Source organism: Anas acuta, chromosome 2 (assembly GCF_963932015.1).
Source record: "Anas acuta chromosome 2, bAnaAcu1.1, whole genome shotgun sequence".
NCBI lineage: Eukaryota > Metazoa > Chordata > Aves > Anseriformes > Anatidae > Anas > Anas acuta.
The window spans coordinates 19,973,942-19,999,337 of NC_088980.1; the positions used below are offsets into that span (position 1 = coordinate 19,973,942).

The 25,396-nt window shown below is 37.0% G+C and overlaps 1 protein-coding gene across 4 annotated transcripts in view; it reads left to right on the forward strand.

Moving 5' to 3' along the window:
• The window catches only part of NEBL (nebulette), a 255,761-nt gene extending 230,692 nt beyond the window's left edge, over positions 1–25,069 (forward strand). For all 4 annotated transcript variants that reach the window (XM_068673772.1, XM_068673773.1, XM_068673771.1 and 1 more), the window contains 2 exons: positions 13,965–14,080; positions 20,040–25,069. In XM_068673772.1, the coding sequence (XP_068529873.1) occupies positions 13,965–14,080; positions 20,040–20,216 (293 nt within the window). In that variant the 3' untranslated portion in view covers positions 20,217–25,069. The remainder of the gene's footprint in view (positions 1–13,964; positions 14,081–20,039) is intronic.
• Positions 25,070–25,396: the final 327 nt, after the last annotated feature.

The window sequence follows — 25,396 nt, forward strand, 5'->3', positions numbered from 1 at the left end:
GTTAGTCTGGTTGGAAGACAAACATTCTGATGAATTTGAGCAAGAAGCCTCTGCATCTCACATGCTGAATTTGCAGAGATGCTCCCTTGTATGTGTTTAAAGATGTCTGCTTGTGTTTGGACTGTGGTAATGTTCTGTTGTGCCAATAGGTGGAAAAGGAAAGGAAACAGAATTTGGTTTTCTTTCATTGATGTCTTCTTGCTACTTTTTTTTTTTTTATTTAAAAAAAAAAAGTGCCTCCACAGTTATGAGGGTGGAAAATTCACCATTACTAAAAGACAAGTCAAAAAAAAACCCAAAAAACAGGGAAATAGTATGTGATCACTTTTTATATTGTAATATAGAGGTCTGTCTTCCATCTCCAGGTGCAGGAATACATGGCAGAAAGCCTTCACCCTTCTTCACATTCTTATTCAGATGCTGAGCTCTTTCATTTTAGGAGGTCAAGCAGAATGACACAGCAGTTACATTTTCTTCTCTAGCAGACCAGGAAGAATGATTCTTTTATGTTAGGAAGCTGAACTCTGTTTCCATAATGTTGTTCGCTGGAGTCTGGTAATCAAATATGGCATTTGGAGGGAGAAGAGTCGTAAATTTCACAGGAAGAACTAGAGGGGTTTGTGGGTTTCTTGTCCCCTTTCAAGTGTATCAGAAGGCTGAACACATCAAAACAGTACTGTGGACTCCCTCTTGGTGAGAGTCACATTGACGCTTCTATTATCCACCAGACTTTTAGATCTGTTTCTGAGTTTTTATTTTTATTTCAGACTAGATGGTGCTTTGGCTTTGCCCCTTTTACATGCAAACACTCAGAGATGAAAGTGAATTTGTGGGAAAAAGTTTTTTTTCCACACAACAGCATCATGGTAAAAATTTATGCTTTTTCATCTTGGTTAACATATTTCTGTTCTTAAGTGTGTAATGTATTGCGAGTGCTTGCAGTTGAATAACAAATACCTTTCCCATCAACCTATTGTAGTATTTTTGACCTAAACTAAATATTTCTCTGTGTATGTAATATGGGCACAAGTGCATGCGTATCTGTTTGGTACCAATCAGATACCTTAAATTATTTAGCTTAATCAGTTTTCATTGTTACAGAGCTTACACGCCTTCAAAATAGGTAAATTTGGGTTCTCCATTCTCAAATAGATTTTCCTCTTTTTTTCTTTTTTTTTTTTTTTTTCATATAAATTTGCTTTAATCACATTGTACCCCAAAAGGATCAGGCATCAAGACAGAGCCTTCTCCCTTCTTAAAACTGTACCTTTCATTCTAGGAGGGTATGTCTTTGGGCTTCCATCTTCTGCTTTGCAGTGATTCCTAATGTTCAAAGGGGCATAATTTTTGTTTTGATTAAAAATAATGACATTACTGGCATGGGAGTTTATGAAAACAGTGGGAGGTTTCCTGGTAGAAAGGTGATACTTTTCCACTTATAGAGTTGAGGTAAGAAGGGAAATTAAATGCAAGGTCAGTTGTGAGAGTTCAGATTTCAGTAAGGAACAGGTTGAATGTGTTCTTTGTACATGTGCTAACTTCTAAATAAGTTTCTGTGAAAAGATTTCTGACAATGCTTAATATGTAATTCAGTCTCTGAATAATCTATTTCAGCATTTTAAACCATGCAAGTCTAGGAATCCAGAATGGCAATAGGACCATATGTATGTATTACTTCAAGAATTATCAAGTCTGTCTGTCCTAGTCTGGTCCATCAGACTCTTAGATAGCATCATCTGCTTTTACTTTGTTATTGCAAAATATGGGAGAAAATAGTCCAGAAAACTACATTTCATTTTCTCCCAAAGAGTGGAAGAGCTATGAAGTATTTGTAAAACTGTTTTCTAATGTAAAACTCAAAACTTCTTATGGAAGCTTCTTACGAAGCTGGTGAGGGGTCTGGAGAACAAGTTTTACAAGGAGAGGCTGAGGGAGCTTGGGTTGTTCAGCCTGGAGAATTGGAGGCTCAGGGGCGACCTTATCATACTCAACAGGCACCTTTAAGGAGGCCGTAGCGAGGTCGGGGTTGGTCTATTCTGTCACATGCCTGGTGACAGGATGAGGGGTTATGGGCTAAAGTTGCGCCAGGGAAGGTTTAGGTTGGATATTAGAAAGAACTTTACTGAAAGGGTTGTTAGGCATTGGAATAGGCTGCCCAGGGAAGTCACCATTCCTAGATGTCTTTAAAAGACGTTTAGATGTAGAGCTTATTGATATGGTTTAGTGGAGGACTTGTTAGTGTTAGGTCAGAGGTTGGACTAGATGATCTTGAGGTCTCTTCCAACCTAGATGATTCTGTGATTCCATGGAACTCACTGAGGGCTAGATGTTATGTTCAGTTAAGTTTTGATTAAGATTTGATTTAGAGATCTGGGTATAAAACTAAAAACTCTACCTTGCTTATAATGTGTTAAGATATAAATTGTGATTCAGCTGAAAGCCAATTTTCATTTAGTGTGTGTTCACTGAAGATGAATTACCAGGGAGAGCTTTACATTTTACACTTCCAAAATGTTTTTGCTTGATTCCCTCTGCCTATCCTTGATTCTTGTGTTCCTCTCCCACATCTTTGAGATCTGACAGCACAAAAATGCAATTTCCACATATTCAGTTTGTGGGATCCTTCTGTTTGCTCTGCCAGTCATCTGAGTTTGATGTTCCCTTTTCCTTTAAACAGCTGGTGAGCAGAAGCTGGAAGGGCAATTTTGAAATGATTCAATAGCTGGAAGTGTTAATGGCTCCCTTGCCAAGCAGTTCTTTGCATTGTTTAGACTGGTGCCTTAGAGCAGCTTTTGATACACTTTGGAGGGTTTTATATCCAGCAACCAATAAATATCATTAGTAAGTTCATATGTAGTCATGTACTAGATCCTGGCTGATGCTGTCCTTCCACCATTCCTCAGGTTGGTTATTCCCACTATAAAACCACTATAAACCACTGAACAGAAATGAAAGTACAGCTTCCATATGAGGAACTTGCAGGGTTCTTTCTTTAATGCAACTGGGCAACAGTTGATGTTCAGTACATATGAGTTCAAATTGTAATGGAAGGCGTGTGGGTAATGTAACACGTTAATGTAATCTTCATTTTACCAATTCTTTCCATTTGCAAGGAAGCCTGAGCAAAAAACTGCCTATTCACAATTTAAGAAGGAACTGCAGCTTCCAGTGGCCCCACCAGAACCTAGGATGCCTCAGGCTGGCTTTCAGACATTTTGTGCCTTCATAAATAAAAGAATGTGGTGCTGCCTGCAAGGAAAGGAAAGTCATATTGTACTGTTTTCTCAGCTGACACACTAAGGTTTAGATGGAATGTCAGCCAAAAAAGTCAGCTTATAAGAAGGTTTGTCTGTCAGTGACACCAAATCCTTGCTGCAATTTGTATTCAGGACTCCTGAGCAGGATGCCATGTAATTTTGTTTTATCTCAGTTGTCACAGCAGTAGGAGAAATGGGAATACCTTTAAATACTGGTATAGCACCTTTAAATACTGATACACCACCTGCTAACACATACGCAGGCTGAACTCACTGGACTGTACAGCTACCATAGCTAATTCCCAAACAATATTCCTAGCACTTTCTGCTGTAATCCATATAAGATGAATGGGGTCACTCTTTTTATATTTGAGCTTCTAGAACAGTTCCTGGAATTTAATAAAATGTAAAAGTATATGTGAAAATACATGCAGTAGAGATTGCAAAGATGAGTTGAAGACCTTGTCTTTTTGTCAAAAAATCATTTTCACAATTCAGGTATGTAAATGGGTCTGTCAATGCAAAACCAAGTAGCCAAGTCCCTCCCTCCTCCCAACAGCATCTGGTGTAAACTGTGCTTCAAAAATACAATTTATTCTCCTCTAGTCCCATTAATAATTATTTTGTCCTTAGAATGTTTCATATATTAAACCTGGTTTAGCGACCAAAATGATTGAAAGTGAATAAATTAAATTTTAGGATTTAAAATGGGGGACAAATATGACTCAATTTCTAAATTAGGTTAGAAGCCAAATAAGGTGGGTTTATTTTTACAGTGCCATAGTAAAACTGATCAATGTGATCTGGAAGCAGGAAAAATGGTTTAATTTATTTGAAGTGAATTATTGTAGCCACCCATAACACTTTAAACATCAGATATAGAATTCATACAGCTTTTAACTTACCCTGTGAACAACTGTCCACAGAAGTTGGATGAAGACAGTAATTTTTGTCATTCATTCTGAATTCTAATTTTGCATTTGTTCACTTCTATTCTATCCCATGTTTTTTTTTTAGAAGAACGCACAGAAACATGTCAGTATGAGTGAACAGCCTCTTCCTATATTTTTAAAGGCTTATAACCTTTTGAAATATTTTACTTCTTGGATTTCCTCGGTGATTCCTTACCACCCTGTTTTATAACAAATGCCATTAGTTGTTGTGTAGAAAAAAAGAAAAAAAAAGTGTTTTAACTGGCTGCTATGGAATTACATTTATCAAATCTGTAATTCTGAGTGTTTACAGACTTGCAGTCTTAAGTGGCCATTCAAAAGATGTTCTGAGGAAGGTGAGAGCCTTTCCCTTTTGTCAAAACTGCCTGCTCTGCCAGGACCAAGTTAGCTTGTGCTCTTTGCACGGGATGTGACTCAGCCACTCACTGCTTAGTAGTCAGGCACATTCAGAGGCAGGGACTCTGGTTTGGCTGAGATCTGGCTTATCCTCTTGGATTAGCAGCATTCAAGATTACATGTACATAATACTTTACAATTCTGTGATGCCTTACAACTATAGATAATGTTGATCAGAGAGGCTTTTCACCTATCAGTCAGCATCTTTCATTCCCTGTTTCCTGGTAGAAATGAAGCCCAAAGGAATGAAGCCAGAAGTACTTCCTGGCAAAATTCTTCCCTGTATTATCGTCTTCAGATGAATAGGGTGGATATTCAGTTGACTGTCTTCTTTCTTTTAAAGCTAACAGTAGAAAACAGGATATCCTGTGTTCCTTTCATTTTTCTCTAGACTGACATTTGCATCCTGCTTGCTGACGTGACTTCTGGAGACTGTGCTACCCAGGCTTGCCCTTTTGTGCAATTCCTCTGAAGGGAATGAAAACCATATTAATCTTATTTAAAGGAAAAATGTTCATGAGAGACTGTTTATTTGCAATGCAGAGATTTAGACCCCTTAGAGAGGCCAGAAGAAAGCTTCTGAAAGCCCCTCAGAAAGCAGATTGCACTGAAGGAGGACATAATGAAATTGACTGAATTGAAATCCACTGTTCCTCTGGATATGATCAGTTAAGGAGAAGGCCTCATTGACCAGGCACATAGACCATGATGTACTAGAGAGGCGGTTTGCTATCCATCCTTCCATTGGGCTAGCTAGTACTTCCCAAATTCCCACATCACCTGCTATTGGATGTATGATGGACCACTCATACAAGCAGTATGACCAGTATTTATATTATTATCTCTTCATGAAAATCAGGAATTTTGTAATGGCTGTATTTTTTGTGAGCGTGTTTGTTGTCTGAAATAACTGACATATGAGATAGTCCCCCTCTAAAAGAAAATCAAATTACAAAATAAAATACAATGTTCCATGTAGCATAAACACATTAGCTGTGTGTTTTTGTCATTCCTTTCAAGATATCTTTGTTTCCTTTGACATATGCTAAATAGCTATTTGTGATCTGTCATAGTTTCATTCAAAATCCAATTTCAATTTCTTATAAGGAAACTCCTATTAAGAGTTATAATTGTATGATTCTGCATTTCCCACAATAATCTACTTCAGTTTACATGGTAGGTACATATTAATTATTGATAGCTTAATTATCGATACCTGATAAAATGGTGTTATAAAATAATGGTGCATAAAACAGTCTATTAGTCTAATCATGACACTAATGAAGCCTAGTTTAAGACATTTTATCTTATCCATTGTAATATGTCTGTAAGTAGCCTTGAGAGTAGAGACACTGATTTTTTGCCCCTTGAATATTTAGTGTTAGTTATTTTAAATATAAAATTGGTAATTTTATTGACTTTTTTTCCCCAGAGTGTTTTTTTTCCCAGACTTGTAGATTGGATGGTTTATTTCTTATAGCTTTATAATTTAGGTTATAGAAACTTCCTAAGCTTGTAACATTCTGAATTTGCCACTGACTTCAAATAGTTCAGAGTTTCAGTTCTAATGAGGTCAGTGAGCATGCCAGTTATTTATTAGCACCCTGTGTGAATTAGGCCATGCTTTCAGGTTGTTATTTCAACAACCTAATTATATCTGGGTTTGATATTCCAATTTACTAAGTAATACTGACTCCTGTAATGGATAGTACGCAGACAAACTGCTGCTTCTGACAGAGCACCACTGAGAGCAGCAAGCCTGGTAGCTCAGACATCCGTGAAAGCAGTCTGACTAGTAAAGGGCAAAAAAAAAGGGGGAAAAAAAGAAGAAGAAAAAAAAAAAGGAAAAGAAAAGAAATGAAGGGAAAGTTACTGTATGCACAAGAAAAAATGCCAAGATGCCTTACCATGTTGTTCTCTACTGTTCTAAAAACAGCACTGTTCTGTATCAGGTCTCATCATCTGCAGTCTTCAGGTTAGTGCTTTTTGTATGTTCATCCAGTCTGATATATTCCCAGTGAATTTAACTGCATTGTGCTACTCTTTCTGGCTACAAAATAATAAAACTCTATAAAAGATAAGAGTTAAAATCAATTTAAAATAAAGCACAGAGTACATGTTGCCATTTTCTAGCTTATTTGAAAAGTTAATGCAGAACAATTTAACTTTAGAGCTGGATAGGAATTTTTCAATATTGTTCATCAGAAGATAGCAGTTTAACAGCAAACATTTTCTTTCAGGAATGGCTCACTTGTGATTAATGTCCCAATGCCAAAAAGTGGTCGATTAAGTTTTAAGATTGGTAGAATTATAGCTTGACATTTTTAAAAACAAATAATTGAGCTTTACGTTGAAATATGTTTAATTTGATGAGTAACATAAATTATAATAAACATTAAATTTGATCAAAATTAAATCTAGATCTTGCATGAATCTCTGAGCTTTTTTTTTTTTTTTTTTTTTTTTCTTTTCATCCCTGTTTGGGACAGGACCATTTTTGGCAACCAGTTTTGTATTGGAATATTATTTCTGAAATGTTCCTACTATTGTCTGCATCTAACATTGCTGTAATTTTCTGGTTTTTCTCTATACTCCTTTTTTTTTTTTTTTTTTTTTTTCTGGAAGTCCTTACACACTTACTAGTCTTTAAACTGTTGGCTCCATTAATGCACCTTTATAGCCCAGACCTCATTCTGTCTCATCAGGTTTTGACCTATTTCTTCAATATCTATTGTTAATGTCAAGCATCCAGCTCATGATGGCTACATCAGACTTAGTCAGACCTAAACTTCCATTATGTCTTTTTTTCAAATGCTGTGGTGGTCTGGTGTATGAGAAACCTCAATTATATACTCATTGCAGTGGCATGCTAGCACACAGAAGAATTCTGCGTTAAGTGGGATGCACTGTTTGGAGCTGTGACATCTGGAGGGGAAGTATCTGTGAAGTTCTTTTGTGGCTTGAACTTGGAGCTTATATAGAAGCAGGGTACTTAGGAGCCTACCTTGGGACCACTGATCCAACAGTTTGCTGCCTTCTGCTGCCTATGGCTTTGGGTGTTTGGTCCTGCCTCCTCCCTTGCATAGTGTGTCTTGGTCTGATCCCTTTCTGAACTAAAAACCTTTGGAGAGAAGGTCACCAAAACAGCAGAAAAACAACCCAGCTGAGAGAAAGAGAAAGGGTGGCAGGACTGTTAGATTGTCTCAGGCAGTTGTTGGAGCATCAACTTCAGATATGCTGCATGTGGGGATCAGGTGTGAGCAGCCTATAGCTGCCCTGGGGGGAGTCACCTCATGCCTTCTGCTGAGTCCTTCCAGAACTCTTAATTTCAGCAAAGAATGATGTTTAGCAGTGATGTTTAGCACATCATCTTTAAAAGTTTGCTAAAAGCTCACCTGTTATAGCAGTCAAGCCGGTTTTCTTTTCATACCTTTCACAGCCTATCCTCCTCATATCTATCTAGCCTTACTTGCTGCCAAGGTATCAGGTCTTGTTTCTGATTTGCCTGTGACAGACCTTCTTTAAAACTCTCATTAAATTCTTGGCTGACCACAATTATGTTCCATTTATCCTGCTGTTCATGTTTTGGCAGGATGTAAACTTCTGCAGAGTTAAGGCAACAGGCTTCTTAAGATCTCTCCATAAAACTGTTTCTCAGGATGCTTGTAAGGCTACCACAATGCTGTGCTGAGCTCATCTCAAGAACTTGTACAGCAATATACACAGCATGGGAAATAAACAGGAGGAATTACAGGGTGGATGGTTGCCCAAAAATGGTAGTGAAATCTTAATCTGGAACTCAGAATTGACTGGACAAAGCCTTAAGTACTTAACCTAACTTCAAATTTGGCCCTGATTTTGGTAGGGGGACAGACTATCTTACCTCTGCAAGTCTCTTCCAACCTTAATTATTCTATCATGGCCTTTATTATTGTTTTGCTCTCTTCTACTCTGTGATTACTTTGGTTCCACTTTTGTTTCTTTGACTTAAAGCTTTTTGAAATTGTGTCCCTGTTACTTACATATAATATTTTCCATGGCTTATATTTATATTATAACTTTAAATATATATAAATAAATGTTTGTTTTCATGTAGTCTACTTTTTTTTTCCTTTTTTCTTTTTTTTCCTCCACATCGGTCTGGCATTCATTTTGCCTGTCCTTACTCAAGTTGATTAGTACCTTTTCATCAAAAGTCTTGCTAAGAGTTTTGATGGGATAACTCTAGAGGGGAAGTACTGCTTCAGTGTAAAGATAGCTGAATCAGACCTTGAGTGATGTCAGGTGCATTATTGTGGAAGTAATTCTGTTGCTAGAAACACTGAATTCAGTTAGATTCAGGAAAGAAGTGGAAACTGTTGAAAGTATATTGAAATATGCCATTTTTGCCAACTGATGATAATATACTACTTTGTTCAAGGATATGATTGGTAATACAAATTGTAACCTAAAACGCTTTAAATATTTTAATGATGGGGAGCACCAGCCAACGTCTGGGAAAAGTGATAGAAACAACAACAACAACAAAAAACACCATGAAATACTGAGAACTGAAGTTACTGCTGTGACACTTTCTGGAGAAGTCTTTTAGAAGGTGTCAATTGTTGTTATCCACCAGCTTCAATGCAGCAATAACAGATTACTGTTATTACTGTTATAACAGAGGAGTTGTGCTGTTTGGGCACTTGCCAACCCACATACACAACATGTGGGGCATCCATAAGGACCACAGAAGTGTGCTGTACACATACAGTTCCTCACGTGATTGCCTCACTTTGATAGTGTTTTCTGCTGCGTGGGACATAGCTGAATAATTTCTAAGGCAGGAACAGAAGAAATAAGGAACTAATAGCTATGGGACAGACTTTCCAAAGGAAGACCGTGAGGGCTGCTGTAGATGAGGCAACCTGTGGAAAAGAAGGAAGCATCAAGGCAAAATGGGAAAGAGTTAAATATACGTGGAGCAGCAGCTTCTTCTGTTTCAGGGGAGCTAATCAGCACAGAGATATATGATAATGCCATATTCTGTCTCTGTTGCAACTTCGCTGCTCCTTGGGAACTCTACAGACACAAAAATTAAATGAGTAATAATCATGATCCTTCTTTTTGCTTTCTGCTCTCTTGTGCTGCTGTTATTAAGAAATGTTGCAATGTTTTAGCTCTCTGTAGGCTTTCTACCTTGGTAATGAAACCATGAGTAGACATAACATCAAAACATGAAGTGAAAGAAATGCTTAAAATAATGTCTGTAAGAATAAGTGAAGTTATTTCACATATGGTCCAGTAAATGACATGTACTGTAGTAAATGGTAAAAATACAGTAGTTAGTAGAGGGGATACGTTGTTTTACCATGGATCATCAAAGTTCTGCTGAACAAAAGAATTCAAGAGCGTTTAAGAATGGTGTTGGTAAAATATATCTTGGACCCTGCTCTTTAAATGATGGTTCTTTTCAGCATAATTTTTTTTTTTTTTTTTTTTTTTTTTTAGATATAACCTTGTGGCTATTTAATGCTCTCTTGATTATTCCTTTCCTGTTTCCACAATCTGACCTTTTTCTTTCACGGTCATTCTTAAAGCTTGTCACACCCCATTGTCTGCTGCAGCATGTTGATACCAACTATCATTCTTCCAGGTTCTTCTGTTTCTGATGTTTCTTGTTTCAGAGGCTTCTCTGTGTTTGTCTTTTATCAAATTCATTCATTTTCCACTCTTGTTTCTCTGGGGAAGCCTATAAGGATATAGTAAGCAAAATATGATAAATTCCTTCTAGTAGATAATTTAAAATAAGTATCTGGCTTTATTCATAAGTGGAGCAAGAAAAAAAAAAGAAAATTTTGGTACATCAGAATGCATCTGGTAAAGTCTTAATGCAACAAGAAAAAAATTCCACCTGTGCTTCTGGGAGCAATGGTCAACCCTCAGATCCCTCACCAATAAATCTGGCTTCAACTAAATGAATTTCATGTTCCACTACTGTGTTTTATTATTCCCTTAGGTTAACTAAAGCCATTGTTTTTGCTGCTGCTGCAGTCAGTGATGCTATAGAACTTTATACTTTGGTCTGAGCCAAAAGATTTCAGGTAACTATGGCCAATGATGATTAAAAACTTTTAAACTCTTTTTTTCTTCATCATTTTTATCTCACTTTGAGTTCAAACTCACTTTGTCACTAAAAACACAGCTCAGATCTGTTCTCTTCACTGATCTGCTTATTTACATGTATGTGCTTCCTAAAGTGTCTTCCAAATAGATAACATAAAAAAATTGTTAAAAACTGTTGATCTTTTATTTATTTATTCATTTATTTTTTTTACAGCCCCAGTAATATAGTATTCTTTTAATGAAATTAAAAAAAAAAAGGTTGGAATTATTCAGTCAAATGTCTCCAACACTGATTTTATATATGCTCTCTAAATAAAAGACTGAAAGATACTTAGTGAAGCTGTGGAATCCTATAAATTCATTCTCTCTGTCTAGGAAGTTTTTCTAAAATTTTAGTTTCTTATGCATCCCAAAATTTTCAGTGATTTACAAGGTATGTTTTACTCCCTTGGGCTTACATTTTCTGTTGTTGCAGGTAAAATTGTTGCAGATTCTCTGAGACAGTTTGACAGAATTCTCTCATTTTGTGAGAAGCTGATTGCAAAAGAGAAAAGCACATCTCAGACCGCTGCTGACATTTGTCACAAAGATGGGAGGCATGGGGTTATCCTCTCCAAAATAAACCCGTCGATTTGGAGTACATAATGAAGGAGACCATTAGTTGGCCTTGCACGGACAAGGGATGATTGGTAGGAATTAAGAAAGATCTGTTTTGTGGGGAAGGAATCAAGAGTCAATGGTTTCTACCAGTGCATTCACTTCTTTTAGGAAGACGAAAGGGATTCTCAGGGTGTCTGTCCCTGCCAAGGAAAAGCTGCTAGCCCTTTGTCACTGCAGAGCAGGCAGGATGCTGACTGATCAGCAGCCAGTGCTTGCTTAAGATACTTCTTCCTATGAAGTTAAAAAGTTCAAGCTGTGCTTGGATTTGAACCCACATGACCAATTTATTACTGGTTTGAGGAGATGAGGCTCTGTTGGCTTCTGTGAAGTGACCTATGTTTATGCTGGTAGTGAATTAGGCAAAATATATTCTTTCTGGCTTGATCGCAGAATCTTTGATTAAATTATGTTTTTCTCTATTTTCTCATGAAGGAATACATCTGGTCATGTAAAAATACCTTGTAACAACACTGAAACATAAATTAGTTGATGAACTACTTAGGACTATTCACTTAATGCATGATAATCCTGTGAGCATGTTAACGAGCAGCAATTCTCTGATGATTAAACTGCTTTAAAATGTCTTTGTACTCATATGTCATTAGAATGAACTTGGCACTTCTAAAACATCCATTATTCATCATGTTCCAGTGTTGCATCTGACTGTGTATCACTTTAATTTCACTCACTTAACAAAGCAATCTATTCATTACAATAGTTTGCAACATGTTGTCTAAATCAGAAAAAAAAATATTTAAATATACTGCATTACTTATCTCTGAAAATGTAGTAGAGTGAAAAATAATGTCCCAAATCATAATTACATACATAGTGCATTTCAATATGCTAACTAATGGATGTGTTTAGAAAAAAAACTTTGTTGAAATCAATGATATGGTTAGCTGGGAAAGCAGGTTAGGTAAAACACTTGGCTGAAAGCATAAGGCTGACCTTTATTTCAGAAATATTTCAGCAAATATTTTCTCAGTAATGCGTTTCCATGTGTATCTATTGTCCTGATCACTTGAGAAGGAGACAGGGACAGACCATTATTATTTCAAATATAAGTACTTGTTATATATATATATTTTACCCCCCTGCTTCTTAAGTATTTGTTCATTCAACAATTCCTAGGTCCTTCCATACATTGTGAACCCCATTAAATGCTATATTAGTTTTGCTCCTGTTTGAATCAGTGTATGATGGCTGCTCCAGAAGTGCTTCTTCGCTTCCCAGCAAGCCCAAGGGATATTTCTCACAAAACATCAGACTGCTGAGTGCCTCCATGTTTGAAGGTTTTTGACCCATGGGCTGTGTGAGCTCCATCTCTTGTAAGCAAAAGACAGCTTTTGTCAGACAAGTTAATAGAATACAGGCTAAATGGACCACTTGAAGATGTGTCAGTTGAGGTGCATTTTCTTAACAATATATAGCTTTTCAGTTGAACTAGTAAGATTATAGTAAATAGCAGTGGAGATGGGCTAATAACCTCTATACAAGCTGGAAAACCTTATTCTCAGGTTGATATTTTGTAACACATGCACAGACATGAGGTAACTAAACTTTTAATGATTAGATTTTGAAAACCACTTCAGTCTTAATTTTGCTTTAAAAATGTTTCCTGGATTTGCTGGGAAAATAGTGAATAGTCATCTCTGCTCTGCTCTGTTTCTCAGAGATTTTTGTTCAATTTATTTATTTATTTATTTATTTATTTATTTATTTTTAAATTCGGTCTGTTGCTGAATTTGGATGCTTGAACAGATATGGGGTTGCTAATACTTTCAAACAACAGATCTAGGGAGTCCTTGGTTGTATTAACTCTTTCAGCAGCTTTTGGTACAATAAAAGTCAGCTTATTAATCAACAACCTATGGATAATAGAGTTGATAGAATTGTTAAAATTAATATGAACAAAGCATGTGTGAAAGAAAGGGAGCAATTGTGTGGTTAAGACAAACTGTAAAAGAGGTGGACTTGGAAAGATTTAAATAACCATAGATCTGGCTGAGATTGTTGATGGAATCAGAATAAACTAAGAAACCCAACTGTGGACTCATGTTTTTACATTCCTGTCTCTTGCTGTGAATCAGTCTTTGTTTGTAGCCCAATACATAAGAGTTAGTTTGCAATGAGTTAGGAACTAATCGTGGGGAATGTCTGTTGAAGCATTTCAAATGTGTACTGATATAAAGCTTTTTTCATCAATCTTTCCTTGAAAAATGGCAGTTTATGGCACATGATACTTAGTGTGTTGTCAATGACAGTATCAAAATTCAGCTAGTGGTGTCTCAAGCTTTAGTATGCCTTTCTATGGTCAGATTGCTTAAGGCATATTAAGCTTTTCCTTCCAACTAACCTTGATAGCATTTGGAGATATATTGCTCTAATTTTGGCTACATTAATGTATAATTCAACCTATGGAAAGCCTTATGTTGTATATGGGAATAATTCTTAACTATTTCATACTGAGAAATTGATATTTATGAAGGAAATAATCTACAGGTTCTACAGATTGCTGGATAAGGACTTTTAAAAAATATTTTTTATTTTTTAATTTCCATTAATGTGTCTATATTTCTTTAACACACAGCCCCTGTTCTCCCTGGGGCCTATCAGCAAAGCCAGTCCCAAGGATATGGATACATGCACCAGACCAGTATGTCATCCATGAGGTCAATGCATTCACAGCCTCATTCAGCAGGCCTGGTGAGTATTGAATTTCATTTGGCAAGCAACGTCATCAGCAATTGTGAAATCTCCTAAATATGAGTAAATGGTCTCCTTGAGTTTTACAGTTGGTCTATTTGACTGTCCTAATTGTAAATGGTAGTCCTAATGTATGAAAAGGCACTGGCAAGAGCTTTTATGTCAGAATGTATTATAAAAATATATTTATGATCTCCAGAAGGCAGAAAAATAGCTGCATCTTCCACCCGCTAATAGTAGTAAATGTTTGGATACTATTTCACAGGGTGAGCTTTGATGATGTACTGTGTGACGAAATTGGGATCCTAGTACAGGATGAAAATCTCTTATGATCACTCTGTTGCTTTAAATTTGTTTAATTCTTTTTGACTTGTTGATTTTGTACTAGCAGACTTTATGCCTGTCCATATTACTTATCTTAGCTTGTATAAAACTAGCTTAGACTCTATTAGATCCTTTCCAATTCAAGAGAAAAGTCACACAAACACTTGTCTGATCCAAATTGAGTTACACTGTTGGGAGATTGAGAAGCTTTATCATCAAACAATGGCCACAGTCATGAAGTTCCTGATTGTATTGTATTTTTATTTAAGACTCCATGCTATTTTATATTGTAAAAGTTGCTGTTTAAGAGCAGGGGATCCAGATGATTGCATCTTTAGGTGAGCCAATAACCTGGGAAACTCTTTGGATACCTACCTGCATGACAACCATGAGGTGGCTGGTACTGGAATCAGCCATTCATTTCCAAGGATATCTCAAGGCACTTGGGGAGTTGGCTGCTTTCCAAAAGGGCCAGAGTCAAAAAAGTTGTTGAGATGGGAGCCTGGGCTTTGCCAGCAGACTTTCAAGTGAGTGGGAAGCAAAGGAAACAGGCTTCAAATGCAGCATATAGAGAATGGAGATACCTGAAAAATCTAAAATCCACTTAGCAGTCTTCGTCACTATGTGGGCAGGTGGAAGGCCAATATTCCTTAAGACACATCACAAGACAAATACTTAAGACAGTCACCCTCCCTGTAGTGACAACTGTGCTCCAGAAGAGGCCTTTTTGACACAGCTATAAACCTGGCATGCTCCCTTGTCTTTCTGCCTTGACATCAAAAGTCTTTTCTTTAGCCTGTGCAGCTTGTCCAGTTGTGTAGGGTGTGTTACCCTCAGCTGCTAGGCCAGTACAAAGGAGTCTCAGAGCACGCTGTGGGGATCCCCTGTTTGGGGATATGCTTAAGTGTAGTGATTTGTGCAGACTGAAGAAGGTAGCCTTACAGTGCTTTTCAAATCCAGTGTGGATGTGTCCTTAGAGATCTGATAGACTTGCGCAGTGTTAGGTTCATTTCTTTCAGTTTACTGGTTGGTCTTGGGCTTGTAGCAGTACTGCCAGAGATGCAGCATGGTCTGGATAAGCCACCCTGAGGGAAGAAAGAAAAAAGAGAAAAAAATAAGAGGGTGAAGAGACTGGAGGGAAAGAAGTGACAGCCTGAATACTGGTTTCAGAGCACAGGTGGATTCTGAAACTTGTCTAAAAGCAATGAAAGTGACGGTCACACATCAGTGTCTCAGTTTGGCTGGAACTTCTCCAGGGTGAGAATGATTAGGACCTCATGGGATATATTAGGGTGGGGATGACTAAAGAGGTAGCTGCTGTAGTAAAACCTGCTCCTTTCAGACCATTTGCTGCATTGTTAACAAATCAGGGTCTCCAAAAGACATAATTATATTACAATCGTACCTACTAATTTCCTATAGTGGGAAATAGAAAGCTTCTAATTTCTATTTGTTTTATTTATTGGCTACTTAATTTTGAACTGTGTTTTGTATCAGGCATGATCTTAACACAGTTTTTGAGTAGATTTTTTTTTTTTCCTGAATTAATTGCATTATTTCTGATTCTTAGCTTTTGCTGACTTCCTGTAAGCATAATGGTCTGGGTTAAACTGTTGCTCAGTATACAGGATATTTTATAACAGCCCTCTGAAGGCTTCGTACAGGCTGTGTTGGCCTCTTTGGAAAATAACAGGGTGTTCTGAAGCCCTTATGTAGCTAAAAGTGTTAGGAAAACAAAACCCAGGTTGCAAGTTGGCTTTCTTTGATAGCTGCTCTATATGAAGGATGCTGCAACAGGTACTTCTCCTTGCAAGGACAGATTCAGAGGATAAGCATAAGCTGATGGATGAACTGGAAATATGCATCTGTCAGCTCGCATCTGGCTGAGGAGCTGGGAATATGACAGCTCAACTTTGGTACTTCATATGCACGAGGCTTACTGCTCTTTTCTAAGCAGTAGATACAAGATAGACCTTTGAGGAAGTAGGAAGTAAGGGCATATTTGACTGTTTTACAAACCCCCAACCTTTTCTTATACCCTCTCGTGCTCTCAGACCTGCTAAACTCACTACTGACAGAGGAATGATTCACTAAAATACATTTTAAAAATCCATGCTTTGAGTCCTTTAAGCATTGTAATTCTCAATTATATAGCCCAGACTACATTCTGAAGTGATAATTAGGCATTAAAAGCTAACGGGATTATTATGGAGATTTCTCCTGACAGCCATTTAGCACCTAATTAGGTGTTAAGGCCATAAATTTAGGTTCCACGGCAGCATTTAGGGCCCTAATAATTTTTTTTTTTTTTTTTAAGTTTGAAATTGCCAGCTCAACTCCACAACTTTGCCACCATAAAGGAGACAGCAGTAGTACATGTACCACGATGTTCTAAGGATGACTGAGCATTCTTCTGGTTGAGCAAAAACTTCTTAGTTTTCTTCCAATATATGTTAGCCTAATAATACATTTAACCTCTTTTCCAGTCTTCCTTCATTCAAAGGAGGCATATAAGCATGGCTCAGGGGAAAATCCATTCCTTGGCTTATGCCAGGCATGGACTTATTACCATTTATATTAAATGAATTCTTTTTTTTGGGAAACAAACTGCTTAAAGGACTAACTGCTGCTGAGCTCATTATAATAGCGTATCTTTCGCTGTTTTTGGAGTTAATTTCAAGGCTCAGTGGAGAGATCAGTGGAAATAGTTGGAAAAAAATAAGGTTCTCAAAGGCAGAGACCATTCCCTAGGGTTTCTGACCACTAGTTTTCTGGTTTGTGAATCTTTAAGGAATTTTTAGTGGTGATAGAACCCTCCAACTGTTTCCTTTGATGCATTGCATATGCAAGCGTGCTTTCTTTCATCATCTTACATGAACCCTTGGAAGATATGAAAGAACTACCAAGAAACCACATAACTCAGGCTTAAGGTCTGTCTTGGTCATAGGCTGTAGGGCAGCAATACTACAAGGCATAGTAAAGAACAGTTGTACAGAGTAAGATGGAAATGTATTTATAGAGTAGGCTTGTCAGGCAAGGAAGTGGTCTACAGTGTTTAACCAAAAGTTGATTTCTCTAGTGTTTAATCTGTTTTACCAATCATAAAGCCAGAATCGAGACCTAAAGTGTATTTTCTAGCATGGAAGCAGTTATAATGAGTTGTCTTGTTGTGTTTGGGTTAAATAACCCCAAATGACCTAAGTGTGATAAATGACTCACTGTGTGTAGGGGTATTTCCATTGTTTCCGGAGATGATTTGATTAAAAAAAAACAAACAAACTCAAAATACACATATATGAGATGGAACTAAAATTAATCCAGAGTTATTTTCCTCAGGTAGGAAGCAGACCAAACCTTGCTCTCTCTTAAAAGATTTGTACAGTTGTACTAGACATTAACTCAAACACTAACTTTCTTTTTTCTTTTTTTTTTTTTTCTTTTTAAACATTTTACTCTTTAAATCACTTTGCCAGAAACAAACAAACAAACAAACCAGCATATATGATGACATACAAGAAGGAGCTTATAGGGCAGTTGGTTATTATCGGTGATGCTTGAATTACTCTTGAATTCTGTCTAGATACATGGGAAAGAAAGCACTCTTGGGAATTTAAAAAGTTTTGTTCTGCTATTAAGAAAGGAAGGGTTTCCAATGGGTTAGAAAAGCCACTTTGAATACCAGTAAATGGTAGCATTTTGTTAGTTTTGAATGGAAATACATTATCTATTTAGAAAGAAAATGGAAGTCTTTGCCTACAGCTGACAGAAGTGTAGAATAATTTACCTTAGCTAATGACAGGCCTTCTTGTTCTGTTTAGGTTAATCTTTTATCTGAATATGCAAAAGTGAGTATTCGTAAAAAAATAAAATAAAATTGTAGGCTTCTTGAAATCTTTTTGAGTCTTGTTTTCATTAGATAATGTTATATTCATTATTCTTAATTTAGGGTATGTGGTGGTTTTACCTAGCTGGGCTGCTGAACTCCACCACAACTGCTCTTTCACTCCCCCTCCACAAAGGGAAAAGGGGAGAAAACATGATGGAAAAGACTCAAGGGTTGAGATAAGGACAGGGAGATCACTCAACAATTATTGTCACAGGCAAAACAGACGGAACATAGGGAGATTAATATACTTCATTACCTATTACTAACAGGCTAGAGCAGTGAGAAAGTAAAAGCAAACTAAAAGCATCTTCTTCCATCTACCCTCTTCTACCTCCTCCCCCTGAGTGGTGCAGGGGAACAGGGAATGGGAGCTGTGGTCAGTCTGTATGACTCAGCTCCATGTGGGGTCCCTCCCACAGGATGCTGTCCTTCCCAAACTGATTCTGTGGGGGCTGCCCAGAGGCAGCAGCTCTTCAAGAACTGCTCCCACATGGCTCCATACCACGGGGTCCATCCCCCAGGAGCAAACTGCTCCAGCATGGGTCCCCCATGGATGGCAGCTCTCTCCAGCCCCCCTGCTCCTGCAGGGGCTCCTCTCCACGGGCTGCAGCTCTGGCCCGGGGCCTGCTCCTATGTGGCCTCCTCCAGGCCACGTCCACCTGCTCCACTGGGGGCTCCTCCACAGGCTGCAGCATGGAGATCTGCTCCATGTGGGACCCATGGGTTGCAGGGGGACAGCCTGCTCCACCAGGGGCCTCTCCACAGGCCACAGGGGAACTGCTGCTGCATGCCTGGAGCACCTCCTGATGCACCGACCTTGGGGTCTGCAGCACTAGTTCTCACTGCTTGCTCTCCCAGCTGCTTTTGCGCAGAAGGTTTTCTTTTTACTCCTTCCTCAAATTTTCTCTCACAGAGGCACAAACAACACTGATTATTGACTCAGCTCTGGCCAGTGGCGGGTCCCTTTTGGAGCTGGCTCTGATCTGATGTGGGGCAGTTTCTGGATTTGTCTCACAGAGGCCACCCCTGCAGCCCCCCACTACCCAAACCTTGCCATATAAACCCAACACAGAGTAAAATCCTAATGAGATGAAGGACTTTCAAAGAGAAGGCAAAGCTAATGAACTGGATGAAAACCACATTTCTTTTCTGTAGTGAAGACGTAGGAAAAGCTGTTTGGGAATCATGCAAATGGGCTGCAGAAACACAGCTAGCTATGGCAGGACATAATGAACTGTTACCAGTGTATGCAGGAAACAACAGCTGGAATATTTCAAGAGACAGTGAATAGTCTGAAATCTGTTTGTATGAAGACTTTGAATGATGTTTCACAAAAAATAATTATTTTGGTACTCAGAAAAAGGGATTATATTAATTGACTGTTTGTCAGGGCAGGGGGTAGTATATTGTTTCTTTTCAACAGGTAACTTGTATGATTTCTCTCTCTGCCTTGCTCCTTTTTATTTTATTTTATTTTTATTTTATTTTATTTTATTTTATTTTATTTTATTTTATTTTATTTTATTTTATTTTATTTTATTTTATTTTATTTTATTTTATTTTATTTTATTTTATTTTATTTTATTTTATTTTATTTTATTTTATTTTATTTTATTTTATTTTATTTTATTTTAAAAATATATGTACATATATATTTAATACAGCTCTTCTTTTCTGAGCAAAGATGAGAAAGAAAGTATTTCTGCTTAGGCCAGAGACTTTACAACCTTGTTTTCTTTCCTTCAACAGAGAACATACAGAGCTATGTATGACTACAGTGCTCAAGATGAAGACGAAGTTTCCTTCAGGGATGGTGACTATATCATCAATGTGCAACCAATTGATGATGGCTGGATGTATGGTACTGTTCAGAGAACTGGGAAAACAGGAATGCTTCCAGCAAATTATATTGAGTTTGTTAACTAACTTTTGTCTCTAGTTCTTTGAGGTTTATTATGATTTACTCAAAATCTAACCTTTTAGAAAGTCAGAAGAATCTTTTAAGACCACATGCTCATTACTTTATCACTGCTATAACTGTCTGCATTCTCATTTAGAGTCTTTTAAAGTAAAGACAAATAAACAAGAAGCTTAGAGCTTTGAAAACAGCATTGCTTATAATAGTGCTCCCTTTAAAAAAAAAAAAAAAGGAACACAAAACTTATATCGAAGCCTGGTGCTGCTAATCTTATAAAGATTTTGGTCAATTAGCTGTAAAGGGGAAATAGCTTCTCTCTACATCTCAGAGGTTATTTCTCTTTATAGTAACCATGAAACTGATTCATTTCTTCTGGCACTCTGAAGTCAAAGGAGGTTAACACACTGAATTTGATCACATCTTCCGATTATTAAGGAGATGTTTAATGTTTGAGAAGTTAGTGTCCTAATAAAAGTGTTGGGTAGAAAATTCAATCATTTGAAATAATGACAAGTAATATATTTGTAAAACAAACAAACAAAAAAACACTACTGCCCAACAGCCTGACAATAAGAAAGGTCTGTTTTGACAGCAACACTTTGCCAACTCTTCCTTGCCCACGTTTTTTTCTGGATTATCCATTTTCTTTTAATCACAACAGTGACCTCTTCTATCAGCTTTGCTTGCATCCCAGTCCATCAGTTAGGTCCATGCCTGGCTTCATGGTTCTTCAGTATCTTTTCCACAGCAAATTCCTTGCAGAGACTATCTAGAGTATAAAAACAGTCAGCTCTTCTGTTTCTTTCTAAAACTACTTAGCATTTAAGTAGAAATTTCCACTAGGGAAATGTATGACCAATACTTCATATTCCTTTACTTTCCCCTGTACTGCTGTAAATAGCCTGTGTGAGGCCCCAGTGCTGTGCAGTCACACAAAGTGTGCAGTCACAACCCTCCATCTTTTCACAAGTAACTCGCTTAATGGCTGCTTTACTGATGAGCTAATGCACCTACCCCTGCTGCAGAAATATTTGCACCTCCATTGAAGGGTGGAGAAGAGCTCTGGTTATTGTAGTGCATTTCAGCTCAGTGGCCTATTGCTTCTGTTTCCTCAAAAATGTTGGCGATTCAACAGTGAGTTATACGCTTACAAAATGATTAATGAAGGAGAAATATATATATTTTTTAACTGATTTATTGTTTTTCATAACTGACACTGAAAGTAAAACTAACCAAACAAAAGTCCAATGTATTCTCTTCCATCACGCTTCAGGTTAGCCATGTGTAGAAAACAGTAACAATATTTTGCTGACAAACTTTCACATGTGCTCTTTGGTGCCCATGAACTTATGATCCGAAGTACAGGATCCAGGTCTTTGTCAGTGAGGCTGAGAGAAGGAGATCAAATAATTGGTGACCTAATGGACCTGTGAGGGACTAGTTGAGCAGGCCTGAGTCACAAGGGAATTCCTTTTGCTTTATTGCAATGCCAGGAGCGTGCCGTGTTCCCTCCCAGGGTGAAACTCTGGGGGGAAGGAAAAGAGAGTAAAAGATCCATGTGGGAACTTACTCATAAGGATGCATATAAGAGTAAGGAAGAAAGTGTGTTTGCTGATGGTGTAACTTCTGGTGTTCAGCTATGTGATAGAGAATTTAATTTTGGAATAGCTGTCAGAATATTGAATCTACACTGGCATTCTTTTATGTCTGAAATTTTAAAAGTAGAACTAAATGTAGAGATTATGGATAATTTAATATTTTATTTCACAAAATAAGGAAGCCTGCAGTATAATATGTCTTTAAACAACAAAGAAGACAATGTGGCTCTATCACATCTGAAATTTGCAACTGAAATCTGTCAGTACAAACACTTCCTAGTTCTATTTCTGAGTATCGTTAGGAATTGGAGAACTTAATGCATTTCTTTCCCTGTTCTTAACAAAGGGCAGGTTCCAGGCTGCCAAACAGAGGATGGAATGACTGCATTAAAAAAAAAAAGTCTATGTTTGTGGAATTGTGTTGCTTTCTTGTCTACTGCCTAATTTCAAGGCTAAAGCTGACCAGGAGCATCTAACTTCAAAAAATGTGGTTTACAACCAGGAATGTGATTCTGTAAATGTGCAATCTGTATGGGTCACATTGCTGTCATTTAAAATTCTTGAAAAATGAGGGCTGTAATAGACCCTTATGCATTACTGGTGACTTCCACATTAAATTAGCTAGCTCTGCAAGTCAAATGGCTTTTTCAAAAGGCTGATATGGTAGGCTCAGCTAGAAGCTCTCAAAAAAGCAGTCTTCCTCTGCATTGGTTTTCATCACCAGCCATCAACAGCAGAGAGAGGAATCCCATTTTATGGTGGCTGGCAAATTTTTCTGATGATGCCTGAGGCAGAATTGGATATCACTTGCTGCTGTGCTGCTCTATTAGCTCTGTAATGCTGACAACAATAAAAGCAAGTTGTCAGTTTGCTAACAAACTGACTGGAAAAGAAAGTAGGGAATAAATAAATTGCATGAAGTTGCAATTTTTAGTGATTTACAAAAAAAGAAACTCTCAACCTATAAATACATCAGTGTTCTTCCTACGTCAGACTTCCAGTCTTGAATGTATAGTGAAAAGTAAATCAGAAAATGAATATTTGATCTCAATGGAGGATTATGTGGAGCTAAACAATGGAAATAAAATTTCGTTTATGAATTTTGAATATTCAGTAACCTGGCAAAGCACCTAAAGCAATTTGCAAAATAAAAAAGGTCAAGAAAACAAAGCATATGAATTGTATTTCTGATGAAAATGGTATGTCAGCAGAATTATTAGGATCTGTTTTAAGTTACTCATTTATGTAGTCAGGTTTTTTATGTTGTATGTGCTTAGTAATTCTTGCTCTTTTGGCATGTTTCATCATCTTTAATGTAAAACAGCCTTTATTTATTCTCACTGGGAAAATTTGTTCTAAGCAGTGCTATCAAAGGCCCAATATTACCAGAGTGCAATTTTCAAAATGTTTTATAAAATCTAAAATTTGTAATGTAGGGAGAGTAGGTCAACAACCAATTCGGACAAGTGCAGGTTTCACAAGGCATATGTTGGAGCATCAGTTGTGTGAAGGGGTGATGTTGTATGTTGTATACAGATGTTGTATGCTGTCCTGTCACTTTAAAAATGTATATTCCTTTTTGACACAGTCTTGTTCCCTCACTATACTTTATTCCTGTAAACATTTTTTTTTTTTTTTTTCCCCTGGGGAAAGGAACAGACTTTGAAGGAGACAAATTTCCCAAGATGTTCCAAAGTTCAGGCTGGAAGTTCACACATTCCCATGTTAAGCATTTTAGAAACAAAGAAATTATGATGTGCTATTGTTCTTACATATATTTAAATATAAGTATAGAAAACTACATAGAGCATATTCATACATATACACAAGAACAAATGGGTGCCTTGCTTTTCATTACTCTTTCTTGCCTGGCTAATCTTCATTTTCTAAACAAAGCTACTTACAGATACTGCAGTTTGTAATTTTTCATTATGGAACATTAGCATTTAATCTTGATGAAACAGGGTTTTCTTGATTACATTTGACATACCATAAACCACTTCAGCAGATTGGGATTTGACAGAGAATCACCTCCCATGGATTGTATTTGTGACAAATGTGTCCCTACTGAGTGTTCCTCGGGGATATGAAAGGTCTCCAATACTTGGGAAAGGTAATAATTTTAGTTTTTATTGTACAGTGATGGCATGTCATCTTGTACAATGAAAAAGAAATGACAAATATGGAAGTCTTTGGCAGAAAGTGGTACAGGGTATAAAATGTTAGATTTTAATTATGTTGATTAATACTCCATTTAAAATACAGAATAAGCTTTAGTTAGTAAATGTTTAAATAATATACTGCAACAGACAAAAGATGCTGTTGAAAGATCTCCAAACTGATGTGCTGGCAAATGCAAAGTAATGGTGAGCTGTAGAAGAACAAACCATTTTGCAGTGCTTTAGTGATTTTCTCCAGCTTTATGCCATAGGAACCCCTTCATTCCTTTTGAAGGAAAACCTGAAAGCTATATTTCCTAAACTGCCTGCACTACAACAGTATATTCAAAGAAATTTCATATGCTTCTTGTGTCTGATAAATAGAATTTGCATATTGTACTTAAGTTGTAATCCAGTTGTTGTTGACATTTGTTTAATTATTATTATTTTAGGGGGGAAAATAAGCTATACTGTAGCATTTCAATCATGTGTATTTAATAGTACTATTAGAAATTGCTAGACCATTGGAAGACAGCAATGACTGTGTTGACATTGATTAGCATGATGTGGAAAACCTCTCAGCTGTTGGTTTTTGCAGTGTGACATAAAAAGCAAAAATGAACCGCTGTGCAGTTTGGCTTATGTTTGCTTTCAAGTGTGTAAAGTTTTAGTTATTTTGTAAAACTGTATTGTATTTGGGAGTATACAGTTCTGAAGGTAACAATTGTTTTTCAAAGGACAGATATACTTACTCTTGGATCATATGATGTATCATCTTAATTTGGCTTTTGTTATGCAGAAAGTTAACACCAGCTATTAAAATATATTTTAGTAGAAATGCTTTAATTCCTGTTTCTTCCTCTACACTGTGAATATTTAAGCCTTGGTGGACTAGAGCAACATCATGCTGCCCAAAGTACTAACCTATGCAAACTAGTTCACATTTTAGTTGATGTCACAGTGGATGTAACATAAAAATTTATTTTGCGTAACATTGAACGTCATTCAAATAAAATATTAAACCCAGCATTATGTATGTATTATATTCATGAACAATGCTCTTCAAAGCTATCATTCCCATTAAAAAAAACTACCAAAGTTGTATATTGTTTTAGCTAACGATGCTTTGAATTTTCAAACTTAAGTGGAATATATAGCCCTATTATTTTTCAAGCTCGATCTCAAGAAATGGTTTGTTAAAGCAGCAGTTTATTTCAGAAATGCACTCTCTTCCAGGTTACTTTGCCTTTTTCAGTCTGTGTCTGTAACCCTTCATTAGAACAGCAAGTTACATGTCCCTTGTTTTGTTTAAATAAAGAAGGCTAGTAAGTGAATAAGGTCCACTGATTTGACTGATACTGGTTTGCTGATCTTTGAATGGGCATTTGATTAGGTGATTAGCAACACTATTGAAAACAAATCACATTACTG